This window comes from Oryzias latipes, chromosome 17 (genome assembly GCF_053564925.1).
Source record: "Oryzias latipes strain Hd-rR chromosome 17, Olatipes_Hd-rR_3.1".
Lineage (NCBI taxonomy): Eukaryota > Metazoa > Chordata > Actinopteri > Beloniformes > Adrianichthyidae > Oryzias > Oryzias latipes.
The window spans coordinates 9,383,033-9,401,582 of NC_136253.1; the positions used below are offsets into that span (position 1 = coordinate 9,383,033).

At 42.0% G+C, this 18,550-nt stretch overlaps 1 protein-coding gene across 1 annotated transcript; it reads left to right on the forward strand.

Annotated features, from left to right (window-relative positions):
- The first annotated feature begins 247 nt into the window (after positions 1–247).
- pitrm1 (pitrilysin metallopeptidase 1) lies at positions 248–18,443 on the forward strand. The gene is made up of 27 exons (XM_004078737.5): positions 248–599; positions 1,152–1,257; positions 2,298–2,404; positions 2,774–2,925; positions 3,012–3,126; positions 3,213–3,309; positions 6,510–6,670; positions 6,747–6,873; positions 6,955–7,043; positions 7,347–7,475; positions 7,583–7,696; positions 7,769–7,865; positions 9,158–9,292; positions 9,431–9,569; positions 9,642–9,758; positions 9,827–9,956; positions 14,107–14,227; positions 14,312–14,388; positions 14,468–14,633; positions 14,727–14,827; positions 16,027–16,147; positions 16,228–16,287; positions 16,376–16,488; positions 16,597–16,722; positions 17,666–17,811; positions 17,898–18,000; positions 18,073–18,443. Exons 1-27 carry the CDS (start codon positions 559–561, stop codon positions 18,164–18,166), a joined length of 3,084 nt encoding a protein of 1,027 aa, XP_004078785.1. The 5' UTR covers positions 248–558; the 3' UTR covers positions 18,167–18,443.
- The last annotated feature ends 107 nt before the right edge of the window (positions 18,444–18,550 follow it).

Sequence of the window (18,550 nt, forward strand, 5' to 3'; positions counted from 1 at the left end):
GAAAAACACTCAATATTTGATCTAATATCGCCACCTGCTGGTATGTCTATATAAGTTTCCCATTTTGTATTTATCCCTTTTCAAGTTACAAGTAAAATAAAATAAAAAAATACAACATTATTATATGTGGTAAGATTTTAGTGACAATCCTCTATTTCATTTCATTTTATGCTTCTTTATTCATTTATTTGCTTTTAAAAGCTATAATGTCACTTAGCCAATCAAATTAAATTTTCTTAAACGTTTAACCAATAGGTATCGGTGATGTTTGGATGCCTGAACAGTCGTGTGTTTTTTTTCTTTATTTTTTAATTTGTAGAGCGTTAAGCAGACGGACAGGCAAAGTCCTACTTCCTGTCGGTGGCAGATGTTTGTGAGATCTGCGATGCGCAGAGACTCATTTGCGTTTACGTTTTACGTCATTGTCCACCACGCAACAGACATGTGAGAGGACACGGAGACGCAGAGGCTGGATTATTCAATTTATCAAGAGCATGGTTACATTGTGTGATTTTACAAAGTATATATTTATAATTTCATTCAGCAGCTGACAAGAAAATGTTTCGGCAAGCACGAACCACGCTCCAGAAACTTGTAGGGTGAGTTAGTTGTCTAACGGGATGCCTGCTAAACAATATTGTTTTTGTGTGTGTTTTTATCTCTTTTTTTCCTGTCTCAATATTGTTTAGTTCAATTATGTTTTGTAGTGATGTAATGAAAATGCGGCGTGTTTCTTACGTTAAGGCAGCTAGAAAAGAAGATGCAAAAAATATGCTAATTTTGTACACAATAGTTTTGATTAACATTTTTCTTCTTCTTCTTCTTCGACTGATTTTAAATAGAATAAATTCAACTTTTTGTTGTTAATTAGCCTTAAACAGGTGATTATTAATTTTGTGACCGGAAGTTATTTATTTATTTATTTATTTAGTTATTTATGCACTTGAGGGGTAAAAGAAAGAGACCCCCCCCCCCTCCCCAAATAAAGAGACATTTTTGGAATAACAAATATTTTTGCTGATTTCCTTTGTGTCCTGCATCACTTTTTATCCAGAAGTTTGTGGCTTTTTTTTTTTTTTTCATTTATGACCTCATGGATCCTCATTGTAGTGTTAAATGAGGTTTACTTTTTTGTCTTCTTTTTTTTGAAGTTTTACAGGACAGCAGAAAACATGGAGGCTGAAGAGCACATCAGTAAGAGAGAAGGTACTTCAGCTCCAACTAGGCCAGAAGATCCACGGCTTTACAGTCAGAGAGGTAAGTGTGCCTTTATCACAACACTAACCGTCTTCCTCTCCTTTATTTCTCTGCTAACTAAGGAACAACAAGAATAAACATTTGTAAAGTTCTGCTTGTAATTCTAAGTCTAGAAAGTCCAAAAATACCTAAAATTCAACAAATTCTTGAAATCCACCATATGAATAAGGCAGGGCGTGTTTATTTATGTAGTTTAATTTATACTTCCGGTTATTATAAGTGTTGTAGAGAAGAAGACAAATAAGAAGAACATAGATAAAAATCACAACTAGAACAGTAAAATTGTAGACTTTTATATATTACACCTATACACATTTCAATTACCATGCGACTTGTTCGCTGTGGCGACCCCTGATGGGAGAAGCCGAAAGTGGAAGAAGAAGATACACATTTGAATCACATTCAAGCAGACGGCTGGGAAAATACGATCCAGATTTTCCCTAAAATAAACGATAAATTGACTTAATGACCAGCCCTTCTCTCACGTGATTCACACATCTCCATACATGGTCCACCAATTGATACATTCAAGATTCAACTGAGTATGTGGCAATACAACACAGTCCAATTATTTCCCTAAATGGAAACAATCTAGGTATTTATTATTCATTTGGCATTTAAAACTATAAATAAAAATGCAATTTAAGAGAGAAATGTTTTTCTGCACTGGTACTTTTTATTTTAATCAACAAAAACAAAATGTTTTGGGCATAACAGCCTCAAACATTCAAACCTGACATTTTGGGTCTTTTGGACTGTTTGGTCCTTTGTGATTAGAAAATGGTTTCGTGTTGATTCATTCAGGTATTGTTTGTGGAAAAAAAAGTTTTTTTTGTATGTTTACTGTATGCAAAACAAATCCCTTTCAGCTGTTCACCTTCAGCCAATTGTAACTCACCCGACTTAGTAGAAGCAAGCTTGTGATTGGACGTCATTTTGTTTGCATCAAGACAGTAGAGACACAACAGGAAGATAAACTGACAGAATCCTGACTGACTGATGTTAAAACGACTGTGGCGCACGCCGTTCTTCCTGTCCAGGTCGTGGAGGTACCTGACTTGTTTCTCACAGCCGTGAAGCTCAGCCACGACCAAACTGGAGCTCAGTACCTGCACGCTGCCAGGGATGACTCCAATAATCTCTTCAGGTGGGTACTTTAAACTCGGGGGGTATTCTCTTAAGCCACAGCTGGCATTTCGCCCATGGTGTTCACACTGAACAAGCAGGGAGGAGCTTGTTCTTTTTTTTTCTTTCCTCTTGCTTACCAGCGCATGTCGACCACCTACAGTTAGAAGAGACTTGGTGGGAAGCGTTAAAGCACAACTCTTGCTCCAGGTTTTTTCTTTCACAGTTCTGATATATGAAAGACTCGGTGGCGTAGAATTCTGGCCGGGCACAAACTGCGATTATTAATTTCTCCTCCATGATCAATTCAATTCAAATAGTTGGCGCTTCTGTGAATGGTGGTGTGAACCTAACTTTCGAGACTGTAAGCGCATCTCCCTTTGCTTTCTAGCGTCCAGTTCAGGACCACCCCCATGGACAGCACTGGGGTTCCACACATCCTGGAGCACACGGTGCTCTGTGGATCGCAGAAGTATCCGTGCAGGGACCCGTTCTTCAAGATGCTCAACAGGTCGTTGTCCACCTTCATGAATGCCTTCACAGGTACGGAGTCGTCACCTCCAGTGTCGTCGTTTTCTTCAGTCTTGTGTAGCTAATTCTTTGACCTCCTACAACTGCTCATTTAACAGCCAGTGACTACACCATGTATCCTTTCTCAACCCAAAATGAAAAGGACTTCCAAAATCTTCTCTCAGTGTATCTGGATGCTGTATTCTTTCCCTGCCTACGAGAGCAGGACTTCTGGTGAGTTTGTGCTCAGATGTTCAGCAGGAGCAGGCTGTCTCTGACTCGTTGGCTGTTCCTCCTCTAATGTGACGACGATGATGCAGGCAGGAAGGCTGGAGGCTGGAGAACGAGAACCCCACAGATCCCAGCTCCCCCCTGGTCTTCAAAGGCGTCGTGTTTAATGAAATGAAGGGAGCCTTTGTGAGTAATTTGCTTTGTTTGGATTGGGGTGTTTGAGGAACTGCTCGATACCACAGGGTGGTTGCACCTTAAGGGGCTAATCCTCCAGTTGCTCATCAAATGTTTAAACAGGGTTCCCACAGAGTCTTCAAAAGTCTTGAATTTGAAAATTGGGAAGCATTAAAAAAAGTGCCGTTAAAATTTTTTTCTAAATGAGTTTTCTCTTCTAAAGTTTTCTTTTTAAACCACAATTATGTAAGTACCTGCTGGAAGATCAGCTGTGTGGCCGCTCTTTGCTCCTTTAACACGCATATAAAAGCAGCTGCAGACTAAAACTGCAGATAATGCTGCAAAAACTGAGAACCAGGCAGCAATTTATCTCACCATTTTAGCAATCTCTGTGTTTGTTTTTTTGCTCTTATCATGGCTTTGTAATGTGATTGACCTCCCTCTCTCCTCTCATTGTATCTGCTAATTCAGCCACGTCCCTAAAAAAACACATTGAACATGCACTTCTTAAGGGTACACTTGATTTGTTGTGCGGGGACACTCAGTTCATTCACAGCCGAGGAGGCATAATTCTATGCAAATAGGACATTAGTTAGTTAGACAAGAAAAACAATAAATGACTCTAAACTCTATTGTGATTGATAGTTAAGGATAAAAACTAATTCAATGATGGAAGTTAAACATGCAGCAAAAAAATACATTTATATTTGAAAAAGCCTTTGAAAAAAGAACAACGCAGGGAAGGTTGTTCACTGCATGTGAGGATGAAGATGTACAAGCTAAAATGAGTAGAGAAGCAGAAAATGAGAAAGGTTTATGAAGTTCTTTAGTCCATGAATCAAGGTAAATATTGTTTCCTCAAAGCCCTGTCAGTTATTCCCAACTGCATTTATCTACATTAGTGCTGTAGCGATTCATTTTAACATAATTCATATCATACACTGACCAAAAATATAAACGGAACACTTTTGTTATTGCTCCCATTTCTTATGGTATGAACTCAAAGATGTGAAACATTTTCCACATACACAAAATAACCAGCTCTCTGAAATATAGTTCACAAATCTGTCTAAATCTGTGCTAGTGAGCACTTCTCCTTTGCCAAGACAATCCATCCCACTTTCACAGGTGTGCCATATCAAGATGCTGATTAGACAGCAGGATTATTGCACAGGTGTGCCTTAGACTGGCCACAAGAAAAGGCCACTCTGAAATCTTCAGTTGTATCACACAGCACAATTTTGAGGGAGCGTCCAATTGGCATGCTGATAGCAAGAATGTCCACCAGAGCTGTTGCTAGGGAATTGAATGTCCATTTCTCCACCATAAGCCGTCTCCAAAGGCGTTTCCGGGAATTTGGCATTTTATCTTGTAAGATAATCAAGTTTAAATTAAAAATGTGTCCAAACAAACCAGTAAAACCAGAATCAGTGTTGGCTCAATTACTTTTAAAGAGTAATGGAGTACTTTGCTTTATTTACTGGATGAATTAGTTATTAAGTTACTTTACATATTCCCCAATTTAAAAAAGTAATTCACTACTTTCGCATACAAATTCTGAAGAGATTGAAGCTAGCACAAACAAGACACCCACAAAATAAAAACATTGAGGCTTCACAAAGGCGATCCGGTTTTTAGCATCACCTCATTAATTTTAAATGAATATTAAAAAAATATAGCATAATAAATATGTAATAATGTTGACAAGTTGCTCATTGACACTAGGGTAGTGGAAAGCAGTTCATCTCCAGGATTAAATTTCCGCTTAACTAAAAGATTTTGGCCTTTGGATTTGACAAATTGGAAATCATTGAAATATATCTGCAGTTGCTGAATGACCCTGTGTTCCCCTATGTACGCTCTCTTCATCTTACTTTAAACGATTTCCAACTCTGTATTAGCGCATGTGTCACAATTTATTTTTAATGCATTCGTTTTGTTTCATTTAACCAAGAGAATATGTCAGATCCAACTGTTAACACACATTTTTTGATTAGTCATCTATGGTTTAACTGCACCAAAATGTGAGTAATGAAGTAATGCTGTTGTCTAGTAATTGTAATCTATTACGTTACTCAGTTACTGACAAGTAACCGTTCTGAAATTCAAGGATTTTGCTTTTTCTTCGTTCATAGGGCTGGGATTTAGGCAGAGAAATTAGTCTTAGAAAAAGGCTTTTAAAAAGTCTTAAATTTAACTTGAAGAAACATGTAGGAACCAGTTAAATAAAAAAAAATAAAAAAAAGTCTAACTATGTGAAGTTCTAAGAGAAAAGACGCCTAATGATTCATTAAAAACTGTAAAAACTACTAAGAGATCTTGCAACAGTCGATGCCGGAAAGGTCGCTGCCGCAGCAGTCGATGCCTTTACTGCCACGTCACCATGAGATTACAGGCAGTTTCATGCACAAATGAAACACAAAACAGTCTAAAAGTCTTTGGAGAGGACATTTTATAAAGCTTAAGGAAGTTTGTTGAAACACTTTTGGTTTTCTTTTCTGACCAAAGACACAGTTTAAAAATCAAGAACACGTTTGAGCCAGAAAATGGCGATAACCGGTAGTCTGAAAAATGTTACGTTTTTTGCTGTATTAAAACCTTCCTGAGCAGCAGGGATATCTTCTTTTGTCCTGAAAGAAAAAGCCGCTTCCATCCCTTTATACTCAGATTGGCATTTATTTCATTTGACATTTTTGCTAAACGTTTGGCAACTTCCACAAACAACATTTTTCAGAGAAAACCTGAATGCAATAGAGAAGCACTGTGATGGATTTTCTAAACAAATGATCAAACTGTCATTTTTAGCTTCTAGACAAAGATTTTTATGCACACAAGATACTGTTTCTTTATTTCCTTCTTGGTCTATTATTCTACACCCTTACTTTCTGAATATATCAATGCTATTGTGTTTATTTATCGGAAACGGAGTAAAACACATCAGTGCAGATGCTCTCTGCACTTGAACCAACTATTGCAGAATTTAGGTTTCTAACATTCAAAACCTGATTCCCAATACATGTTTTGCTTCTACATGCTTAACTCTCATTAAAATGATGACGAGGATTTACGTTTCAAGTGAAATTGTCAGATTACTAACATCTTTTCCTTGACACACCTATAAATGTTTACATCTCAGATTTGTCATTTATTTTATTTAACTTTTAGACTTTTTTTTCTCTCTGATCTTCAAGTCTGGTGTTTTGTTTTTTCAGTCGGATAACGAGCGTCTGTTCGCCCAGCACCTCCAGAACAAGCTGCTCCCGGATCATACCTACTCGGTGGTGTCGGGCGGAGAACCTCTGGCCATCCCTGACCTGACCTGGGAGCAGCTCAAACAGTTCCACGCTACACACTACCATCCCAGCAATGCTAGGTACTTCCAGGAAGATTCTTCTGTCTCACTGTTTTAAGGATGTTTGATCATTTTCCAAACCATATTTGGACTCCAGGTTCTTCACATACGGAGACCTGCCTTTGGAGAACCATCTAAAGCAGATCCATGAAGAAGCTCTGTCCAAGTTTGAGCGCATCGACCCAAAGACTGAAGTGCCGTCTCAGCCGCACTGGACCAGTCCTGTGAGTCCACAGTGAAGCCTCCGCGCAGAATGTCAGGCTTTAGCTCCACTTCTGTTCACGTTGAGCTGAAACCTCTTTCAGAGGGAGGACCATGTGACCTGCAGCCCCGATGCTCTGGCTCCAGATCAAACCAAGCAGAACTCGCTGTGTGTGAGCTACCTGCTGGGAGAGTAAGAAAACACCCCCCCCCCCCCCCCCCCCAAATCCCTCTGTTTCTCATAAACTCCACCTTTATATTTGTCTGCAGATTTCAGGTTTTTCCGATTTTTCTCCTTTCTGATAAACATATAGGGGATTGTGTTCTGAAGAGTAAAAGCCAGCATTTGTTTGATGTTCTGCAGAATGAAAAGTCATTTATTTGTATTTAATTCCCTGGTTTAAAACAAAAGCCGTAGAATCAGCCGTGTGGGGGGAGCTGTGGCTCCTGATGACATTTACATAAAGTTTAATGTTGACTTGTTTTTTTGGAGCAGCATCACGGACACTTTTGAAGGGTTCACTCTCAGCTTGCTGTCCTCTCTGATGGTTTCTGGTCCAAACTCTCCCTTCTACAAATCCCTCATCGAACCGAAGATCGGATCGGACTTTTCTTCCGTGGTTGGGTCCGTATGCTAACCTTCTGCTGTCCTGCTTCTCTCAGAGATTTGGTTGCAGAGAAAATGTGCTGCAGCGGATTTGCGTGTCAGACTTAATGTATTGTGTCCCGCAGGTACGACGGCAGCACCAAAGAGGGTTCCTTCAGCATCGGGCTGCAGGGAATGGCTGAGCAGGACACAGAGAAGGTCAAACAAATCATCAGCCAAACCATCGACCACATCATAGAGTGAGTGGCCAGCATCAAAGGCTCGGCTGGCTTTGTCTCAAACCAAACAGTGAAACCTTTTTCCCGCCTCAGGACCGGCTTTGAGGAGGAGAGGATCGAGGCGCTCCTGCATAAGATCGAGATCCAGATCAAACATCAGTCCACAAACTTTGGTCTGTCTTTGGCCTCGGTGAGTCGGCACATCCAGGAGTTCCTTCAAGTGGTTCAGTTTCACAAAAAGATCAAACATGATTAAACTCTTCCCAAAATTGTAAAACATTTTAGACTAAAGCTTTACCATTGAAAGCGCCAAGATCCTCTGTCTCCTGATGATCATCGGAGAGAATTTGAGGTTTAATGGAGGTGAAGAGAATTGGAAAATGGAGAAGAAAATAACAAACTGCTGTAAGGTTTGGCTCAGAGAACCAGCGGTTTTTATTCCTCTGTAGTCCTCTTCAACATCCCAGTGGAAGCAAAGATCTCCCAGCTCTGAAACACCCTGTGGATTTAAAGAAGAATAGAAGCTACTGGCAAGTAGTCAGGAGCGGTCTTATTTCTTCAGATGTTTGTTTTTAGATACTCGCTAGATTGGGGTTTACCCTTCACGGTCTCGCTGTATTGCCGTTTTTATTTTATTTTATTTTATTTTTTTCTGTACAATTTTGCATATTTTTCTTTTTTTTCCAGTGCACTGTGTTCTCCATCCTGATTGGCTGTTGACCAATCTCATTCATGGCGAGGCTCCTACACAGAATTTGTTCAATTTGCCACATTTACGTAAATCGCAATCAGATCGTCATTTTATGATGCAGGACTTACTTTTCAATGAAGGTTTGAAGTTTAAAAGTTTAAAAAGGAGAGAACAATTAAATGTTCATGTCTGAGAAAAGAGAGTATTACCGCCTTAAAACAGCTAGAAAAATGGGAATAAATAAAGCTGAACACTTTGCAGATTTCATTTATTGCTGTTCATTTTTGAAAAGTGACCCTGGGGATCAACGAAGGAAGACTGGATATTTAGAAAAGGCCTCTTCCATCATTTTGATGCATCTTTTCTACTATACCTCAATCTACACCATAGAATAACAGCACAAGAGGGTGTAGTTTGAATAATGTCAAAGTTAAATAGAGAAGAAGCAATATTATTTTAGCCAAAATAAACATTTTAAACAAGTTATCAAAAATATTTAATAATTTTTAGCTTTTTAAGAAGATTTGTATGTAATGTACTGCAGACACTATACTTCTTGATTTTTATGCTAGGTGTGTCACTCTGCACCCTTACTTTGTAAATGGATAATTTTTAGAACGTTTTTTTTCATTGGTAGCACAACAAAACACATCAGGCTGAAGTGAGTTAAGGTGCTCTTTATAATCAAGTCATCTGCATACCATTAGTAAAGCTGTTTCACCTGCAGTTTAACCGTTTTTTCCCCTTTGGCTTCTTGAACAGTCTGTGCTTTTATTTTTTCCTCTCTTTAGTACATCGCGTCCTCCTGGAACCACGACGGCGACCCGGTGGAGCTGCTGAGAATAAGTGAAAGCGTCACTCGGTTCAGACAGGCGCTGAAAGAAGACCCGCGCTTCCTTCAGGACAAAGTCAAACTCTACTTCAAAGTAAATAATGCTCTTCTGTGTCCCCTGTTTCTGCAAAAGGGAGTTTAAATCCTTCAGCTGTGGAGCAGAGCAACACAATTCTGTGTTTGTGGGAAAGTCTGAGTCCTCTTTTATTAATAAAGTGCTCCCTCGCTGCAGGAGAACACTCACCGGCTGACCCTGTCCATGAGCCCCGACCACGACTACACGGAGAAACAAGCCACAGCTGAGGACCAGAAGCTTCAGCAGAAGGTCCAGGCTCTGACTGACAAAGACCGGGAGAAGATTTATCAGAAAGGTGAGCTCCATCCACGCGTCCTCCATTCAGTGTAGACAAGACCTTTATATGATTTTTTTATGTCTGGCTCAGGTCTGGAGCTGCTGGCTGCTCAGAGTCAAACTCAGGACGCCTCCTGTTTGCCGGCACTCAAAGTGTCCGACATCCAGCCGACCACCCCCCCCACTGCAGTTCAGCTGAGCTCTGCAGGTAATTCCCCTCACCTGTTGAATGGAGTAATAAATGGATCTGAGGCTAAAGCTTTCTGACCTTCCCAGCTGGCGTGCCGGTTCAGCTCTGCGAGCAGCCGACCAACGGTTTGGTGTACTTCAGGGCCATGTGCAGCCTCAACACCCTCCCTGAGGACCTCAGGCTCTACGTGCCGCTCTTCTGCAGCGTCCTCACCAAGTGAGTCAGCCAGCAGTGACCGAGGGAGCAAAATATCACATCCGAATAAAACAAAAGAAAGATTCAAAGTACGGTACTTTAACAAACAGGGAAAGGATTTTTTCAAACACAAGTCCATAATTCTAAAATTAGATTTGTTTTGACATGTATAGCTTAACAGTGGTGGGCCCTCTCTGAATTATATATATATATATATTGTTTTACATATATAGGTTAACAGTGGTGGGCCCTCTCTGAATTATATTTTGTCCATGCATACTCATGAAATCATTTCAAATGGTCTGCCCATTCCCTTTGATTGTTTATGATGGTCTTGTATTTCCATATTGGAAATGCGTATTTCAGCTATCCTTTGTTGCCAGGTAGGGTCAGAGCTAAAGAGGCCTTCACTATCAGTTCTGAAGGCCTTTCTAATGCTAAATCAGTGTCGGACATTCATTTCCTTCAACCAATCAGATTTTGAGTTGGCATCAGCAGGGCCTTCTAGCAGGCTTAGGCAACATCACAGTATTCAGACCTCCTGATTGGACAGAAGTTTCCGGAAGTCTCATGCAGCCTTGTCCAGTTTGACACACAGCCACAGAGCACATTTTGATCTGTCTCAGTTAAAAAACAGAGCTGACTGTAATGTGTGCCATAGACGATTTCGCAGGAAAATCCCCCACTGATCTCCTTGACTTCCTTCATCAGAAACATCTGACTGAGATCATGAGTAGCTGTACAGATTAGTGTGTTTGGCACTGACCACATTTCCACAAAGTCAGGTTTATGGAAAGAGTGATAAAGCTCTGGCTAACCAACCCGAAGGCTTCAAAAACTATTGTCCTAAGGTGTTTATTCAAACAACATCAGATGAACATTTTAGGATTCATTGAAATTATGAGAACATAATAATATAAATGAAAAATGTTCTGATTAGCAAACGTTTTCATTTTTATTTGGCTTAGGCCACAATTTTTCCTTTTGGTTCATCCCATTTGGAGGAACTTTTATTTTCTTTGGTCAATTTTTTCACATTTAGACAAATATGAGGGGATTTGCAGCAAACATTTACTTTATAATGTCTCTTTACTTACTTTTTTTTTTTTACTTACACCCCTCAGATGTTTGCATTGTGCATCAAATTTAACGGAAAGGCCTCTGAAGGACGTTTCTCTTTGATCCCATCAGTCTAGAGGACATGATTGAATAAATCTGTCTGGAATATAATCCAGATGTTTTTTTGTGCTCCTTCTGCTCAGTTGTGTCTTTCCATGGATCCATGCTTGTCTTTATGTCTCAAGCCTGTACCTCTCTGTTGTTCTTCTACTTCTTTGGTGACTTCCTGAACGACCCTCAAAGGTTTAGAAATGTCTTTGTGGCATCAAAACTTCCATCCCTCTGATCCCTGTTGTTCTTTTTTATTCCTGTAGATGGCAGCACAAGCGGTCTGTTGGAGACTTTCAAGCTGCCTCTGTCAATGCAGTGATGCTTTTTAGAGATGTATAAGATTCTTCTTTCTCTTTCGGCTTTTCCCATCAGGGGTCGCCACAGCGAATCATCCTTTTCCACCTCACTCTATCATGGACATCTTCTACCCTAACATTAGCCAACTTCATGTCCTCTGTTAAGACATCCATGTATCTCCTCTTTGGCCGTCCTCTTGCCCTCCTGCCAGGCAGCTCCATCTCCAACATCCTTCTACCAATATATCCACTATCCCTCCTCTGAACATGTCCAAACCATCTCAGTCTGGCTTCTCTGACTTTGTCGCTGACACAGGCAACATGAGCCGTCCCTCTGATGTACTCGTTCCTTATCCTGTCTAACCTGGTCACTCCTAAGGAGAACCTCAACATCTTCATCTCCGCTACCTCCATCTCAGCCTCTTGTCTCTGTCTCACTGCTACCGTCTCTAACCCATAGAGCAGAGCTGGTCTCACCACTGTCTTGTACACCTTTCCTTTGAGTCTTGCTGGCACTCTTCTGTCACACAACACTCCTGACACTTTCCTCCAACCGCTCCAACCTGCCTGCACTCGCCTCTTCACCTCTTTTCCACAATCCCCATCACACTGAACTGTTGACCCCAAGTACTTAAACTCCTGCACCTTCTTCACCTCAGTCCCCTGTAACCTAACGCTTCTACCTTGATCCCTCTCGTTCAGACACATGTATTCTGTCTTACTACGACTGACCTTCATGCCTCTTCTTTCCAGAGCAAACCTCCACCTCTCTAGCTGTTCCTCCACCTGCTCTCTACTCTCACTGCAAATTACAATGTCATCCGCAAACATCATTGTCCAGGGAGATTCCTGTCTTACCTCGTCTGTCAGCCTGTCCATCAGCATAGCAAACAAAAAAGGACTCAAAGCTGATCCTTGGTGTAGTCCCACCTCCACCTTGAACTCCTCTGTCTGACCTACAGCACATCTCACCACCGTCATACTTCTCTCATACATGTACTGAACTACTCTGACATACTTCTCTGCCACTCCAGACGACCTCATACAGTACCACAGCTCCTCCCTCGGCACCCTGTCATACGCCTTCTCTAAATCTATGAACACACAATGCAGCTCCTTCTGACCTTCTCTGTACTTTTCCATCAACATTCTCAAAGCAAAAATGGCATCAGTGGTGCTCTTACGGGGCATGAAACCATACTGCTGCTCACAAATCTCCACCTTCTTCCTAAGCCTGGCTTCCACTACTCTTTCCCACAGCTTCATTGTGTGGCTCATCAACTTTATTCCTCTATAGTTGCTGCAGTTCTGCGTGTCACCCTTGTTCTTAAAGATTGGGACTAGAACGCTTCTCCTCCATTCCTCAGGCATCTTCTCACTCTCTAAAATCCTATTGAACAACCTTGTTAGAAATTCCACTGCTGTCTCTCCTAGGCACTTCCATACCTCCACAGGTACGTCATCAGGACCAACGGCCTTTCCGCTCTTCATCCTTTTCAGAGCCTTCCTAACCTCATCCTTTCCAATCTCTGCTACTTCCTGCTCCACAACAACCACATCTTCCTCCCTTCTTTCCCTGTCATTTTCCTTGTTCATCAGCTCCTCAAAATACTCCTTCCATCTTTTCTGTACACTCTCTTGGGTTGTTAGCACCTTTCCATCTCTGTCCTTAATCACCCTTATCTGTTGCACGTCCTTCCCATCTCTGTCTCTCTGTCTGGCTAGCCTGTACAAGTCCTTCTCTCCTTCCTTTGTGTCTAACCTGTCATATAGCTCATCGTAAGCTTTCTGTTTGGCCTTTGCCACCTCTCTCTTCACTTTACGCTGCGCTTCCTTGTACTCCTGTCTACCTTCCTCAGTCCTTTCTACATCCCACTTCCTTTTAGCCAACCTCTTCCTCTGGACGCATTCCTGTACTTCCTCATTCCACCACCAAGTCTCTTTACCGTCTTTCCTCTTTCCAGATGACACACCTAGCACCTTCCTACCTGTTTCCCTGATAATCTCTGCTGTAGTTTCCCAGTCCTCTGGAAGCTCATCCTGACCACCCAGGACCTGCCTCAACTTCTGCCTAAATTCCTCACAAGTTTCTTCATTCTGTAGCTTCCACCACTTGGTCTTCTTTTCTGTTTTCCCTCTCTTCTTCTTCCTGACCTCCAGAGTCATCTTACACACCACCATGCGGTGCTGTCTGGCTACACTCTCTCCTACCACCACTTTGCAGTCATTAACCTCTCTCAAATGACCTCGTCTACATAGGATGTAGTCCACCTGAGTACTCCTACCTCCACTTCTGTATGTCACTCTATGTTCCTCTCTCTTCTGGAAGTAAGTGTTGACTACAGCCATTTCCATCCTCTTCGCAAAGTCCACCACCATCTGTCCCTCCAGATTCCTTTCCTTCACACCAAACCTGCCCATCACCTCCTCATCACCTCTGTTGCCCTCACCAACATGCCCATTAAAGTCTGCTCCAATAACAACTCTCTCTCCTCTGGGAAAACTCTCTATGACCTCATCCAACTCACTCCAGAATCTCTCCTCCTCTCCTCCTAGAGATGTATAAGATAATGCTAGATAAATATTAAAAAAGGACAAGATATTAAAAATGTGTGTAAAAATACAAATGGATGGGCTCATTTATCATGTCATTTTGATGGTGAGACAGAGCTTCCGTCTGACCGACTGTGCTTGTCTTTATTGAGGATGGGTTGTGGAGCTCTGGACTACAGGCAGCAGGCTCAGCAGATGGAGCTGCGGACGGGGGGCATGTCTGCCTCCGCCCAGGTTGTCCCTGACTCCGCCCACATCGACACGTTTGAACAGGTCGGTGTAAAGTGCTTGTTCCTGTGAGCAAAAACGACATCACCGATGATCTCTGAGTTGAAAAGGGTGACGGCCTTGTTCCAGGGAATCCTGCTGTCCTCCTCCTGCCTGGAGAGGAACCTCCCTCACATGTTCCATCTGTGGAGCGACATCTTCAACAGGTAAGTCTGAAGCTGAACGTTCCTCGAAGACACGCCGACCCTCAGTTTGGACTAATGCAGCTTTTCTCTCTACACTTAGTCCTCATTTTGAAAACGAGGAGCGCCTGAGAGTACTGGTGACCATGTCGGCTCAGGAACTGGCCAACGGAATCTCCTACTCTGGTCACATGTACGCCATGACCCGGGCGGGCCGTCACCTGACTCCCGCAGGAGACCTGCAGGAGACCTTTGCAGGGATGGAGCAGGTATGGGACACCATCTTGTTTCCTCTGCCTTTTGATGGACTCTCTGTTGCTTTTGTTAGTTTGAAGTTTGAAGTTTTGTTGTTTGAACATCAGGTAAAGTTTGTGAAGAGGATCGCCGAGGTGCCGGACCTGAGTCACGTCATCCGAACCTTAGTCAGAATCAAGAGACACCTGCTGAACCCGGACAACATGAGGCCAGTTCTTCTCCTGATACACCAAATGCTATTTGTGCTTCAAATTCCTGTTCGGCGGCGCTTAAAATTCACTTCTCTGCCGGTCCAAAAGTGTGTTTACAAACCTGATGCTCCTGCCACGTGTGGGAGGTTTACTGTGGGATCAGGTTGATTTATTCTGAGGAGTTTTACAAAAGCATCAGTAGTCATGTCTTCATATCATGACTTCATTCAGAGACTCTGCCAGTACGGCAGCTTCACCATCTACAGAAGGAGCTGCGTCTGAATGACGGCAGCTTTCAGCGATACTTCTGTCTCTCTGTTTGACAACAGGCTGTCCCGCGTGAGTCCGAGGAAGGACAAAAACAAGAATAAAATTTAAAAGCGTTTAAAAGAATAAAAGAAAAAGAAAAAAAGCGTTTTGTTATGTCGTTGCAAATAAGAACAACGTCATAAAGTTCAGGAAGCGAGCAAATGGGAACGATCAGCTTCTACGTGTTTGTTTGGGACTCCAGCCACTGATCAACATGTCACTTCCAAAGCTGATTCCCTGATTGATTGACGCAACGCAGAGCTTCTGAAAGGCCCCTTCTGCGCCAACCGCGTTGGGTGGGAACACAGCTTCAAATCTTTTTTCCTCATGTCAGAGGAAATGGCACAGATGTGCCGAGCTCTCAGAATGAAGACGAAACTGTTTATATAGCTTCTTTTTTCATTTTCTTTGTTTCATAAATTTGCTCTTGAGGTCAGCTGAGGTTGCAGCTTAGTAACCGCTCTTTAGAGTGTCACCATGACAACACGGAGGATCTAGGAATGTTCAAGTACAGCCAGGAAAATGGATGTTTCAACACAAAAGCGCGCCATCTGGAAACATTTTTTTACTAAGAAATGTTTATGATATTGCTTTTATTTGCATAATAAATGTAAAGACTTTTCAGATATTAATATAATTTATGAATAGAATTTATACTGAGCTCACCAATCAAATATTTAGGCGCCTGAACATTTATAAAGAATGCTTTATAAATGTGAATTTTGGTTTAATCCCGTCACGGCCTATGTCGCTGATTTACAACATACAACATATAATCCAGGATTCCACTTCATTTAGCATTACCTGAAGGAAAAAAACATTGAAGAATCTTTTTTATTTCATTAAAACTAAATTCAGACGTGAATAGGTTTAAGTTGATTTATAATTTATTTATTTTTCCCTTCAGGTGTGCAATCAATGCGACCCCCCAGAAAATGTCGGACTCTGCAGCACAGCTGGAGGTTTTTATGAGGGAGGTTTCTGAAAGCAGGAAGGAGCGCAAAGCGGTCAGATCAAATATTCTGAAGGTGAAGTGACTCTGGAACATCATTCAAACAAAAAGACAGTCTTTGATTTATTTAATAATATTATTGTCCTTCTATTGTAGAAACCCCTCGACCCCAATAAACCTGCGGAGGATTCGGGTCCAAGCAGGAAACTAATAACTGTAAATGTTCAGATCAGAACCCCCCCCTTATGTTCCTGTCTGATGATTTTTATGTGAAACTTTGTGTTTGGGGGGGTTTTCTTCCCAGGAGCCGAACTTCCAGCCATGTCAGATGAAAACCTTCTTCCAGATGCCTTTCCCAGTCAACTTTGTGAGCGAGTGCATACGTGCGGTGCCGTACTCCCACCACGATTATGCCGGGTGACTGTTTAAACCTCAGCTCCTATTGATTGATTCAAACCTGTCTCTTTGTCAGTGGAGCTTTGTTTGTTTACACATTTTGTCATTTGTTTACATTGACCTTTTCAGTTTGTGCATTTTGGCAAGAATGATGACGGCCAAATTTCTTCATGGAGAGATCCGGGAGAAGGGCGGGGCCTACGGAGGTGGAGCTAGAATGGGGGGAGGCGGCCTTTTCTCATTTTATTCCTATAGGTAAATTCTACCCGTCAATTCAATTCATTCTGTGGGGGGAGGGGGCTAGTGGGGGAGGTTGAGTGGTAGTCTTGCTTGGCTTGGCCCCCTGGGGGCGGGCCTGGGCTTGCTCCAGGGGGGCGGCGCTCTCTGGCTCCTCTCTCTCTGTCTGGGGCCTGGGGGGTTGGCTGAGGAGACCTGGGCCCTATGCTGGGGGGGGGGCTTTGACCACCGGGGGACAGTCTACCAGCTGTCCCCGACTTACCCTTTTCTAGGCGATATATCGGTGCCAGAATTGGTATCGGCCGATATTTGCATAATTGGAGTTTATCAGTCTAATATTAAAAAAATTACCGATATTCTTCTGTTTTCAGAAACACTTTATTTTTGAAATGTTTACATGTTCCTAATAGAATAGGAATCCTATTTTTGCTTTCATAGTCAGTAATTGACTGTTTTCAGTTGATGTTGACATGTTGTTCCTTATAGATCTCTGGCAATGGGGAGCTTATGGTTTACAGTTATGTCCAGGATTCCATACATGGTCTGAATGCTTTCAAATATATTTATATGAACGTTTGAAAGTGATGCTTGTTCCAATGAGATCCTTTGCTTCTTTTTAAAAAGGTCAAGTGTGGTGTGATTGTTTAGTAAAAGAAACGTTGTGCGATTTTTAATAAAGAAACGGCAAAGGAAATCAGAACTTTGTGTTACTCTAGACACTTAAGTATCAATATCTGCAAATATCGGCTGTCAGCCACAGTTGCAGGGGAAATATCGGTATCGGACGGAAAAAAATGAAATCGGCCCATCCCTAAAAAAAAAAAAGGGGGGGACAGGTTTCCTTTGTCATTCCTGTTTTCTATTTCAAATATGTTTATATTCTCTTTACATCAATCTTCTCAAAGCAACAGATGCTTAATTTTAAAGACTATTTCTAAGTTATAATGATTCTGTTTCAAAGGGATCCGAACTCGGTGCAGACCTTATCTGCCTTCCGTAAAGGCGTTGATTGGGCAAAGTCTGGACATTTCACTCAGCAGGACATCGATGAGGCCAAGCTGTCCGTGTTCTCCGCTGTGGACTCACCTGTGGCCCCGGCAGATAAAGGTGAGGCCGCCCGCCGCTGTGACACGCACGGTCAGGTTCTCGCATTCCTTGTGACTGAAGTTCCCTTTTGTAACGTGGCGGTGCAGGGATGAGCCGTTTCCTGAGCGGGATCACAGATGAGATGAAGCAGAGCCACAGAGAGAGGCTCTTCTCTGTGGATCATCCCAACCTGGTAGACGTGGCAGAAAGGTAACTTTGTAGCTTCTGACACCTTTGCCGTGGCTCTGCCTGCAGTCTGACCCCGCCTCTGTTCTCCCAAAGGTATCTGAGCGTTGGACAGAGAACGTGTGGAGTCGCCATCCTCGGCCCAGAAAACGAACAGATTAAAAAAGACCCAACATGGGTCTTAAAATGACAAAGACGATCCTTGAAATTTTATAAATAAAAGGAGGGATAAGCGACGACAAACAAAAACATCCTCTTTGTGTTTAGGTTTTTAAAAAAAGTGGCTGTGAGTCACATCCATGTGGACTGTGGATTCATCACTCCCCCACTCACTGAACGATTTAGATTTACACTTTGGTTTCCGTTATGTATCTATCCTATAAGATCAGCCATAACCGGGTCAGAAGGATCATGAAATCTGAAATTATTTTGTAAAAACAGTACAATAATAAAACATTTGCACTCTCTTCATTCTTTTTTATTTGTGTGGTATGAAGACATTTACTATGTTGTCAAGTTTCCAGACTCTCCAAAATGCAACATTTCCTTTCAACGTTTTCTAAAGTAAAGGAGG